This window comes from Plecotus auritus (assembly GCF_963455305.1).
Source record: "Plecotus auritus genome assembly, chromosome: 7".
Classification (NCBI taxonomy): domain Eukaryota; kingdom Metazoa; phylum Chordata; class Mammalia; order Chiroptera; family Vespertilionidae; genus Plecotus; species Plecotus auritus.
The window spans coordinates 149,558,703-149,571,048 of NC_137774.1; the positions used below are offsets into that span (position 1 = coordinate 149,558,703).

The window sequence follows — 12,346 nt, forward strand, 5'->3', positions numbered from 1 at the left end:
CAACTGTAAACCGGTGTCGACAGGTTGTCAGACAGCCGCGGGGGCCGGTCGGGAAAGAGCCCGCGGCCACCAGGCCCCGTACCCGCTGCCCCGCGGCTTGCGCGCCCAAGGCAGACGGAGGTGGCCGGGCCGGCGCGGGGCACCACGTGCTCGCCGGGAGGGGCGGGAGAGGCCTGCTCAGGCAGGCGGGAGGTTGGGAGGGGGCGGGAGGGGAGCCGGGGGCGGGGCTAGCGCTCAAGGGGATGCCAATCAAAGCATCAACTTCAAATTGTGTCTGAAAGCCCCGCCGCCGAGCGGAGGGCGGCAGCCACAGTCGGCGCGGGATCGCGGAACCGGGCGCAGCCGGGAGCCGGGCGCCACCGAGCATCGGGCCGAGGAGCAGCCACCGGCCCCCGCCTCCGGGCCGGTCTGAGCGCGCCCGGCCCGCCGCCCACTCCCCCCCGCCGCGCCTCACCCCAGCCCCTTGCCTCCCTCCCCCGCCCCTTTAATACTTGCCCACCGCCGCCGCCGACGACTCCGCGGACATGTCCTTCCCGCAGCTGGGCTATCCGCAATACCTGAGCGCCGCAGGGCCTGGCGCCTATGGCGGAGAGCGCCCGGGCGTGCTGGCGGCGGCCGCGGCGGCAGCCGCCGCCGCCTCGTCGGGCAGGCCGGGTGCGGGGGACCTGGGCGCGGGCGCCGGTGCAGCAGCGGTCACCTCGGTGCTGGGCATGTACGCGGCGGCCGGACCTTATGCGGGAGCGCCCAACTACAGCGCCTTTCTGCCCTACGCCGCGGATCTCAGCCTCTTCTCGCAGATGGTGAGTGCGCCCGGCAGCTGCGCGCCTTTCTCACCCAGGCGGCCTCTACCCTCTGGCCCCGGCCCCCGGGGCAGGGAGGCTTGGCGGCGGGGAGCGCGCGAGGGAGGCAGAGCGGCGGGCGGGAGGAACTGGCCGGGACGGGAAGCGCGAGCGGCCCTGCCCGTGGGTTCGAGGCAGCGGGGTCCTGGGCACGCGAAGGGGCCGGCGGGCAATGCCCCGCCATCTCGGGAGGGCAGACGGGAGGCCCGGCCACGAAGGGGGTCTCGGCGGTAGTCAGGAGGCCGCATGAGCAGGCCCCGGGCGCTCGGCCCACGCTGGAGGTCAAGGCCCAGCTCGCCAGTTGCCCCGGCCGGGGTGGAGGCGGCCAGGCAGGCGGCGAGGCTCTGGCAGCTCAGCCCGCTTTCCCAGGAGTCCCCTCCAGCCCGGCTTTGGGCTGGGCGGGGGAGATGTGGTTTCTCCTTCTTTGGCAGAACTCACACAGTTGTAACCGAGTTTAAAGTCTGCTAGATGCTGTCAAAATCAACGGAACAATGGCGATCGGACGGGAGGGCCGTGGGGCCCATGGGGTCTCTTAATGGTGTGTGTGCAAAATTGAGATTTAGGAAAAAAATAAGTTGAAATATTTTTTGGCGTCTAAAATGGTGTTTGCTTTGACTTTTGTAAGTTGCCAAAGTTTTCATTTCATTTGCACCAAAAGAAAAACACTTTTTCCCTTGGTTACATAATGGAGGATTAAAGAAAACAGTGTCTCTGGGCTTAAAATAAATGGTGTTCTCTTAGTCTTCGGCTCCAGTGGGTGTCAGATGTGGGGGCGGGGGCTCTGCAGAGCACGGGCCAGTCTATTGATCCACTGGATCCGTTTTCCTTGGTCCGATGCAAGGTCGGGATGTAACTTGGGCTGCTGGTGATCTGCATGCCTGGCGCGGGGGCCCGGGAAGCCCCCTCTTGAGCTGCTGCTGGCGGGATAAGGCAGCTCTTTAGGCACCCCCACCACAAGGTCTCCCCACTCGCTGAAGAAGAGCGGAAATAAATACCCACCAACCATCCCCGAGCAAAGCTGCAGTAGGTTTTCCTGTAACTTTTTCTTGTAGTTTTGGAAAGAAAGCCTATTTCTCTGAAAGCGGCCCCAGCTGCCTTTCAGGTCGCTGGCTATCGAAAAAGATCAGCTCCCATTTTGTTCTGGCAGCCGGGACACTGAGCAAGCGATGAGAGATTTACAAGGTATCCTTTCAAAAAGAATTCCCAGCAGAGAAGAGGCCGCAACGTCTTCTTTACAATCACACGCAAAAGCATTAGAAACGTGCAAAGTACATTTTGTAAAGATGAGGCAGAAACGAAATCTGACCAAGGAAACCTTTTCTGTGGCATAAACCACCGAACTAACTGCTCAAAGAAATCTTCTGCTCTTTACAACTTTCTCAGTCTGGAACCCTCTTCTGCGAATAGCAGCTGGATGATTGTATGTGGAGGATTATAATTTTTTACAGAAATTTTGAATGCTGATGTGTGTTATTTAGGACCCCCTTGTGTTGGTGGGGGAGGACTCGAGCTCTATGTTGAGAACCTGCTTGTCTTGTAGTGCCATGGGGAAGGCAGAGGCTTGTTTTTTTTGCTAAGGGGTACTGCAGAGAAATCCCCCCTCAAGAGGTGTGTTTGTGGTCTCTTGTGGGTTCTTGGAAAGGAAGCATAAACCCAAACTCAGATGCTAGGCCTAGGCTTCCAAGCTGTCAGGACTAGGGCTTTGGAAGTCGAAAGATAAAATTGTGAGTGGAATATCTGTCTGGGCAATTTATGGTAATAATGAGGCCTAATGAGGTTGTTAGAAAGATAAAATGTTATTTACCAAAAAACCTGATGGGATAATTTGACTAGCTGTGTTTTACTACTGATGATAAAAAGAATATTGATTGCAAATAAATCAGGGCCTTTAAATGCCTTCACACAGTTTGTGCTGCTCGCTGCAGATCAAAGTCAAACTTCAGAGACAAAGTAGGAGAAAGAGGCCCAGGAAACCGGTTCCGCGCTCTCAGCTGGCACTGTGGCCCTTGCGTTAATATTTTACCGATAAGCCCTTCTTTTGTGTTTGAAAAAAAATGGTGTTTTTGTTATTGTTGTTCGTGATGGCCAGGATTAAAATTTTAAATTACTTGTCACCACTATAAGACCTTTAATTGTGGGCGAGCCATTATATGCAGATTAACATGGAAGCCAAAAGGAGCTGTGCTTTCATTTTAAATTGCTAGGTGATTTGAGCCCCGAGAAAATCCAAGCGGTTTATTTTGTTTGACCCCCTCAGGGATGGAGGGTGGGGGCATTGGCTGTTGCTTCTTCAGGTTTGGAGAATCTGTTTTATAGGACTAGTTAAAAGGTTTTCCCCTCCAGCCAGTGTGAGGTAAATTTGGAAATCCGACTTCTGGAGTTGTTGTGGGGGTGGGGGCTGGGGCAGGAGAAGGGTCTGGAGAAATTGAAAGGGGCCGGGGGCTGCTCGGACTGTGGCCTTTCTTAGAGGCAAGGATTCTAGAACTTTCCTTGGGTGAGAATAACTCTCCATTATCTATGGAAGGGCAGTTCCTGGAGGCAACCCCGGTCTAAACCCCCCACCCCACCCCTTTCCATCTCAGGGCGGCGGCGGGGGGGGGGGGGGGGCGGCGGGTGTGAATTGGGGCCTTTTGCTCCGGAGCGGACAGGAGCAGCTGCCCCTGACTTTCCCTTGAGTTCTGGGAACTCATCTTTCTCTTTCTCTCTTTCTCCACCCCTACTCTCTCTCTCCTCCCTCGCTCGGCCGCCTGGCCACAGGGCTCACAGTATGAACTCAAGGACAACCCCGGGGTGCACCCTGCCACCTTTGCTGCCCACACGGCTCCGGCCTATTATCCCTACGGCCAATTCCAGTACGGGGATCCCGGGCGGCCCAAGAACGCCACGCGCGAGAGCACCAGCACGCTTAAGGCCTGGCTCAACGAGCATCGCAAGAACCCCTACCCCACCAAGGGCGAGAAGATCATGCTGGCCATCATCACCAAGATGACCCTCACGCAGGTCTCCACCTGGTTCGCCAACGCACGCCGGCGTCTCAAGAAAGAGAACAAGGTGACGTGGGGCGCACGCAGCAAGGACCAGGAGGACGGCGCCCTTTTCGGAAGTGACACGGAGGGCGACCCCGAGAAGGCTGAGGACGATGAGGAGATCGATCTGGAAAGCATCGACATCGACAAGATCGACGAGCACGATGGTGACCAGAGCAATGAGGACGATGAGGACAAGGCCGAGGCCCCTCGAGCGCCAACAGTGCCCACCGCCCTCGCTCGGGACCAGGGATCGCCGCTGGCAGCCGCGGACGCGCTCAACACCCAAGGCTCGCCCCTGGGCCTGGCCAAAGAGGTCCCGGAGCCCGGCAGCACTCGCTTGCTGAGTCCGGGCGCGGCGGCAGGCGGCCTACAGGGCGCGCCTCACAGCAAACCCAAGATCTGGTCGCTGGCCGAGACAGCCACCAGCCCCGACGGCGCGCCCAAGGCCTCGCCGCCGCCCTCTGGCCATCCCAGCGCGCACGGCCCCCCTGCGGGCGCGCCCCTGCAGCACCCCGCCTTCCTGCCCAGCCACGGACTGTACACCTGCCACATCGGCAAATTCTCCAACTGGACCAACGGGGCCTTCCTGGCTCAGGGCTCACTGCTCAACATGCGCTCCTTTCTGGGTGTCGGCACGCCCCACGCTGCACCCCACGGCCCGCACCTGCCTGCGCCGCCACCGCCGCCCGTCGCCGTAGCCTCGGGGATGCTCCACGGAGACAAGGCCTCCGCCCGCAGCAGCCCTGCGCTCCCAGGTATGACCCTGGGAGTGATTTTCCTGTCGTGGGCCAGGAATCCTGAGCCTGGGCTGATCGTGGGGACGGGGAGCTACCGGCCTGGGAGGGAGAGGCAGTGGCCACAGAGCCCGGCAGAGCAGTAACCTTCCTTTGAATTCGGGGAGCCTGGCCAGGGCCCTCGGGCACTCCCGAGAGAGCTGTGCGCTGCCACCACAGGCCTGCAGGGAGGAGAAGGGGGATGTTTCCCTTGGAGACCCTGCCCCAGTGGCGGGAGGGAATGAGTTGGGGAGGAGGCCTGCGCACCTCTGCCCCCACCCTCACCCCCACTTGTCTCCCGGCCCTAATTATGCCTCTCCCTCTCCCTCGCAGAGAGAGACATTGTCCCCAGGCCGGACTCGCCGCCACAGCAGTTAAAGTCGCCCTTCCAGCCGGTGCGCGACAAGTGAGTGCCCTTTGCTTTACCACTGGTTGGGGAGGGAGCAGGGCTGGTTGGCGGTGGAGTCACACAGTCAGTGTTGAAGGGACCTTGCCCACCAGCCTAGGTGGCCCGGCCAGCTGGGTTCACTCGGGTTTCTCCCGAGCCGGGAGCCCCGCGGGTCAGGCGACCCATTCCCCTGCCCCCCGGGCGCTTGGCTGGCTGACCCAGCGATGCGGGGTCCCAGCGTCCATCCTCTGACAGTGCCTTTGCCTTTTTGTTTTGCTGTGTTTTCCCTGCAGCTCGCTGGCCCCACAGGAGGGAACGCCTCGGATCCTAGCAGCCCTCCCGTCTGCCTGATTCAGGGTCTTCTTTTAGTTTTTGCGGGGGGAGGGGGGAGGAGTTTGGGAGGGAGGGGATGAGGGAGGAATTAAGACAAATATTTCAGACTGGTGTAAAGAACAAACATGGCAACGACGTCAACGACTCCCGTCCATCGCTTTCTGCAGAAAGGGGTTCGTCCCCGCCGAGCTCGCTGGAGTCCAGACAGCTGGCCTCCGCCTGCGACGGGGTTCTGGTGGCTGTCACCAGGCTCTGGTTGATTATCGGTTGGGTAAATGCCCCCACGTGCTTGTGTCTTTTTTTTTTCTTTCTTTCTGTATATAGAGTGATTTCAGATTGTAAATAGCGCGTCAGCGAACTTGTCTAAATCATATATTTTTGTCTAATAAACTAAATGAAACGAAGCCACTGCTCCTGCTGCTGTTTGTGGCTGTGGGTACCTGAGTCCCAAGTGCCTGAGGCGTGGGGAGGAGAGGCCCCTCAGAGAGCTCCCACCCAGAAGGTGGGTGTTTCTCAGTCTTGGTTGTTGAATTTGTGATATTGTCATTAGGGCAGTTTTTTGTTGGCAGTTTGATTCTTAACAACTCTTACACATATATTTGGGACACCCCTTTCTCAGGACGGAAATGAGTTCGATTTTAGTCCATTTATAAACCGATTTCTTAAAATGGGCAACAGTGGAGAAAAAAAATTTCCAATCTTGTCCCCAAAGGGGAACTTCAAATTTGAAATCAATTTATACTTAGTTGTCTCAACTGCATGGTTGCACTGGTCTTTCATGGGTAGAATGAGGACATAATGAAGTATGAAATTTTGCTTTGAATGTATTTTTAGTTTTTTGGTTAAATCAAACGTGGAGAAATTGGAAGACTTTTTAAAACTTGCCTGATGGAGGGCGGGGATGCAGTGTAGGGGTGTTCTCTGGGCGGGTGAGCTAGGGGACTGGGTAGTGGTGGTGGGGACAAAAAGAGGGGAGGTTTTGGTCTTCAAGGGACGCCCCCTTTAAATTACTGCGCCCTCGAGTGGGTGCAACGAGTGAGCGAGCCAAGGACCAAATAAATCCCCAGAGGTTCTAGGCGGGGCCTGCAGGCAGCTGGGAGTCAGGCGAGAGACAATGCTGGCCCGCTCCGGCCTCGCTTGCACGCGGGAAGGCAATGGCTGGGAGGCTCGGGACCGCGGTTCGCTCCAAGAAAGACCCGCCGCAGCAGCCTGCTTCTCAGGGTAAAGATGACTTGGTTAAATTTGTGAAAACAAACATTGCCAAAACTGCCAGTGAGCTAAGGAGGTGGCCTTCGGGGGAACCTTTCCAGTGGGGGAGAGGCCAAGTCCCCGCGTCCTACAGAGCCCTCGCCCACACCCTCACCCGGGGTCTGATACTGGCCCTGGAGCCCCTTCAGGATCCTCGGTCCCGGGCCGCTAGTGGCGGCGAGGGGTGGGGCTGTCTGCTCCGGCTCCTCTGTGGCTGGGGAAAGGGGGTGATTTGCTCTGAAAAGGTTGGGTCGCTACCCTCTCTGGTGGTCGCTTCTTTCTCCAGCGGCCCTTCGCGCCCAGCAGTTTAGATGAAGGGTCCATTCCCCACCCCCGCGTAGGACGTGGCGAGGGCCAGCCGGGATGGTTGGCGGGTGGGAGTGCGCAGCAGGCGGGGAGGGTGGAGCCGCGGGAGGAAAGGGGCTTCGGAGCCGAGCGGAAGGCCGGTTTAGGCCCTGGTGGAGCCGCTTCCAGTCCGAATGGACGTGTTCGCGGCGCCCTCTATGGGCCGAAAGAGGAATGAGGCCCTGAAGGCAGCGCTGATCTCCTGGGCACCTGGGGTGTGGTGCAGAATTTGGGGGTCCTGGCCCTTGGGAATGCCGCGGACAAAAGCTTAGATTTGCGGTGTTGTGGTTTTTTGTGTTCTTGGGTGCCACCCACTTGTTTGAATTTTTGGGATGCGGTGCCTGGCCTGCTGAGTAGGCTGCTGGTATTGGGGTGGGGGGAGTGGGCCCCAGAATCCAAGCAGGTCATTTTCATTGTCTCAAGTGGGGTTATCTGGATTCAGAGAGGAGTTCCTCCTCTAGGGCTTTGGAGGTCAGAGCCCTGGGCTCTCCTCATTCCAGAGCTCTTGGAGACAGTGTGCACCAGAGATGTCCTGAGCCTTTGAGGAGGAATGGAGTCCTTGGCCCAAGGACATGCTGCTTTGGCATCCCTGTGCGGAGACCCCTTCTGCGTGACTGCTGGAAGCAGCAGGTGGGATTCAGGTGGTCAGCAGAGACTTCTGCCGGCAGGCCTCCACTCTCTGAAATAGGATGGTCCAGGCAGGCATCTACTGCTTGCCCACTCTATAAATCCATTCTTTTTCTTCTTTTTTAATCCGATACATTTGGGATCCCCAGTGCTGTCCCTTAGGTGGCTGGGCCAGCAGGTGCTCACCAGCGGGACTCCAGACCTCAGAACTCAGTGGCCCGTAAGTAAGGCCTGTGCTCACTCCTGGGGACTAGAGAAGCCTCCTGTACAAAGAAGTCAGATCACCACCCTCAGAATTATTTTTCTCGAAGGAAAAGCTAGAAATGAATTTTTAATGGAACACTGAAGAGCATTTTTGTTCTTTCTGTGCCATTTGTTTACATCTTTCCCAACGACGCAGCTACCTAGGCGTGTGCAGCCTGCGGGCTTGCAGGCCCCATGGGAATGCCTGTGCAAATAACATTTCAGCTCCTAAAATATCTGGGGAAAGACATAGACACCCACTTTTTTTCCTAAAGCCAAAGCAGAAATTCATCTGCAGCTTTCTGCACCCAAAAAGGTGCTGTCCCATTCCACCCCTGCCCAGGGACAGACTCAGAGGGTGGCTTTAGTTCTGTGACCTGCAAGGAGGAGCCTGAACCCCAAAAGGGATAGACTTGAGGTTAATGTTTGCACCTTGGTACCCCCTCCTCCATAGGTGACAGACTACCCTGTGTCCAGGACAGATTTCTGTCTCCATTGAGTCTACTAGTGGGGGAGGGTAAGAAATCCTGTCTGGAGACTTCCTCTTTCTGCTTCACCCCAGGTTGGTACCCAGGTGACAGGATCATCTAAGGCACAACCCCTCTATATTCCTGGCCTGAGAACTTGGGGAGTGGGACCTGGCCCCACCCCAATCGTGACCTATGGGAGTCTCTGCTCCCACCGCTCTTTCCTCCCCCCTCCCATCAATTATATCCCCTAGCACATTTATCTCGCCTGCAATATGGAGAATTCATATTCATATCTTGGTTTTAGTGGTCTGACACTGATTAATGTCATACTTGCATTGGCTCCGAGGGGCGCGCCACCAGATGAATCATGCCCTATAAAGTTTCTGTTGTCCTTGTAGATGGGACTCTATCAGAGCTCAGAAGCCAAGAAGGGGGGGAGAAAGGAGGGAAGGAGGAAAGGGGAGGGAGAAGGAAGGGAAAAGAGAGAGGGAGGGCCGGGTGGGCTGTGGTTCCCAGGTACCCTTGGCTTTATGTGGGAGGCTGGGAACCCTGGACCCTTTGCCAGAACTCTTCTCCCCAGCTGGGCACTTCCATTTCAGTCCTCCTCAGCCTCCCTCTTCCCTTCCCTTCCAGATGGTTCCTCTTAAGGCAGGTTCAGGGTGAGGCTGGGCCTTCCAGGTAGAGATGTTGGGTTTATGGACACTGATTTGGGGAGATTGGAGTCCTCAATACTCTTCAGAAAGTGACAGAGTTCGGTTTGCCAGCAGGAATATGGTTTTGACCCTGGGGTTGAAAAGTTGGGGGGTGGGGTTTGACAGGAGGGAAGGAAGCCGGCCCCAGGAGGGTTGCTGGGTAGGGGGATTCCTTGAAGGTTTGGGGTGCCTGGGCCTTGGGGACTTGGAAGGCCCTAATGGACCCCATACGTCTGCTTATAGCTTGTGCTGCATGGCCACATCGCAGAACCCAGCACTGATAAGTCAGCTGGGCTTCCAGAACCCCAAAGGAGAATCTGTGGGGTACCAGACATTGAGCTCAAGCCTGTAGCCCTGCAGTTTGCCAGGTCCCAGAGGTGTCCTGGTGAATATTCTTGCCATATCTAGCTGGCCTGGACCTGGCTCCAGGCATAGAGGGCAAGCAGGGGAGGGAGTGGCTCAGGTCTGCAATCCAGGGTGGATGGCCAGGAGACAGCTAGGAGGTAGGGCCTCTTAGCTTTGGGAGTGATGGCCCTCCCAGCTGCCTGGAGATGTCCCTGAGCTTGTGTGGAGGGAGTAAACTCCCACCCCCAAACATTTCCTTGGCTATGGCTGCCCACCCCAGGGATCGGATGAATGGTCTCCAAGTAAAAAGTCCCCCGTGATCGGGTGCTTGCTCAGCTGGGGAGGGAGAACTTCCCATGTCTTCTGAGTCTCGTGCAGCCAGGGGCTCTAATTATAGAGCCCAAGCTGAAAGGCCACCGAAGGTCACTGCTGGGGGCCTTTTGTGCCCCTGCTTCTGAAGCTGGGTATGGATCCGCTTCCCTCCCACTGAGGACCTCTGAGAATGGGCCCTCTGAGGGCAGCTGGCTTGTCAGCACAGGGAGCAATGGATGTGGGACCCACAGTACAGTTAGAGGCCCATGACAGTGTTTTCATTTATTTTTAAATAAAAAGAAATCAGGAACTTGTAGGTGGAAGACAATGTGTTAATATATAATATCCATTTATTCATCTTCAACCAATACAGTTGTGACATTTATTTTTTAACATTTATTTTCAATGGAGGGAGAGGCCCAACACCCAGGAAAGTCACCTTGTGGCCCAGGCCAAGGAGACCCTGGAGCTGCCTAAAATCCTGAAATTGCTTTAAATGGGAAGTCAAAGAATTGAGGTGGCCCCTAAACCTTAGGCGCTCCCCAGCCCCCCTCCCTCTCCTGGTCCCCCAGTGGACCTCACCATCTCACATTCAGTCGGCAGGGACTCATGGCACTCAGGCCAAGTGTCCAGAGCCCCCAAGCTATTGACCTGAACCGCTGCGCCCTGGCGAGCAGGCAGCGGCCGGAGTCAGGGTAGATGCCGCCTACCCAGCTCCCTGCCCCACCTGACGTCCTGGGAAGGAAAGGCCAGTTCTCCCAGGCAGGCAAAGGGCAGTGGTCCGGGTTGGAGCAGAGGCCAAGCAGCCCCCTACTCACCTCGTGAGGGGCGCAAAGGGCAGCCCTTTCTGCGCGCTGCTGTTTGGCTTTTGAGGATGGCGCGGGGTCTCTGATCCCCGGCCTAATCCATTTATCCAGAGTCCTGAGCGCTGGGACTGAATGTGGAGACACAATGGGCTGGGCTGCAACCGGAGGCTGGTGGGGGAAAGTGGATACCCAGCGAGGCCCCGCCTCCGGATTCCGACCACATCTCCCCCATCCCCGCAGTCTGTCCCTGCCGGTGCAGGATCCGGGATTGGTGGCACAAATCACGCTTACAGTGTAAATCATCTAAACGGAAGGGCCCTTATTCTTTATTCCTTCTACTTCAAACTGCCCTGTGGACTAAGGAAGGAGCGCACTCGATTTCTCTGCTGCGCGTTTGCAGTTTGAGCCGAGGTGCTCCTGGGGGTGAGTTGATGGAGTGGGGGGTGCCCGGGCCGCTCCTGCCTCCCCCCGCCCCCACAGGACACCCAGCAACAACCCAGCTCCGTCTTTCTTCAGTGTCCTTCCCTGTTTGCTTGTTTGTAGTCGTTGTTGTAGCTTTGCTTGTTACTGAATTTTAAACGTATGCTTAATTGCCACGTTCTGGGTTAGCTCCAACAATGTCTGAAAATATTAAATACATCGAGGAGATGGTGGGCAAGAGAAATTAAAAAGGTGCTCCATGCGCGGAATGTTAAAAAGATCCTACAATGAAGTGATTAACATTTTTATGAATAAAATTAATCACACATTAACTCTGCAGCCAGAACCTCTGAAAGGCAGCCCCTTTCTTACACCCACGAGCTGGAGGCGCCTTGGCCCAGTGCAAACACCCAGCCAGGGGCAATTGCAGATATTTATGAGAGGACAATCGGGAATAGATAGCTAAATTTGAGGCAAGGGAAACAAAACCTCCAAAAACACCAACACTACACATGGGGCAACATTAAAAAAGCAATGGACTTTTTTTCTTTTTAGCAAACCCTCCATCGAAACAGGCCACTCCCATGCTCAGACGTGCAGGTGGGATGGTGTGGACCTGGTCATGGAGGGCAGCAGAAGGTCTGCCCTCTCATTTGACTCTGGCAAAGTGAGTCAAATGAGAGGGCAGACCTTCTGCATTATTAAAATTTCCACTCTTCCAGGTAATAAAGTGGGATTCCAGCTACTGGACTCCTCTCTCTCTCTCTCTCTCTCTCTCTCTCTCTCTCTCTCTCTCTCTCTCCTTTCTAATCTCTTGCCACTGTGGTTTTGGGAGGGTTCCAGCAGGCTGTACAAAGGGACACGCAGGCATCTGAAGTGTCTGTCACTCGGCAGCTGTGGCAGAGGCGCGCCATTGCCATTTTTCGGGGGCTCCCAGCTCATGTGCGCAGCAGAAGGTGAATCAAAGCCCTGGCTTCCTCAGCCCCACGCATTCCTCACTGTGGTGGCAAAGCTCTGAGCTCCGAGAACCAACAGAACCACGGGCCCTGTTTGAGTTGATATATTAATATTTACTGAGGATTTGCAAGGTCGGGACTAAATGTCAGCAGATTGCTGGGGCAGTCCTGTGGGGAATAATTAAACAAATCTCCCAGCAGTTCAGCCTCTTAACATCTTTATTAATCTCCCCACCCCCCTCCACACACACACACACACACACACACACACACACACACTCCGGAAAGAGTATGCAGAAATATTGCTTTTACCACCTTAGAGAAAATTCAGAATCAGGGTGATAGTGAATAAAATGCTGTGCGGTGGAGGTTTGCTCTCGGCCCCTCCCAGGCAGATGTTCCAGAGGAGGGAAGGCTCTGATGTGCGAATTACAGCCAAGTGGTTGTCATTCTCACCTGCCCCTCAATCAGGTTTATCCCGACCAATTTGCCAAACACAATCACACTGTTTCTGTGATTC

General features: G+C 56.1%; 1 protein-coding gene across 1 annotated transcript; it reads left to right on the top strand.

Moving 5' to 3' along the window:
* Window positions 1–291: 291 nt before the first annotated feature.
* Window positions 292–5,764, top strand: IRX1 (iroquois homeobox 1). The gene is made up of 4 exons (XM_080682740.1): window positions 292–800; window positions 3,597–4,623; window positions 4,975–5,047; window positions 5,323–5,764. The coding sequence occupies exons 1-4, from the start codon at window positions 525–527 to the stop codon at window positions 5,378–5,380; spliced, it is 1,434 nt and encodes a 477-aa protein (XP_080538866.1). The 5' UTR covers window positions 292–524; the 3' UTR covers window positions 5,381–5,764.
* Window positions 5,765–12,346: the final 6,582 nt, after the last annotated feature.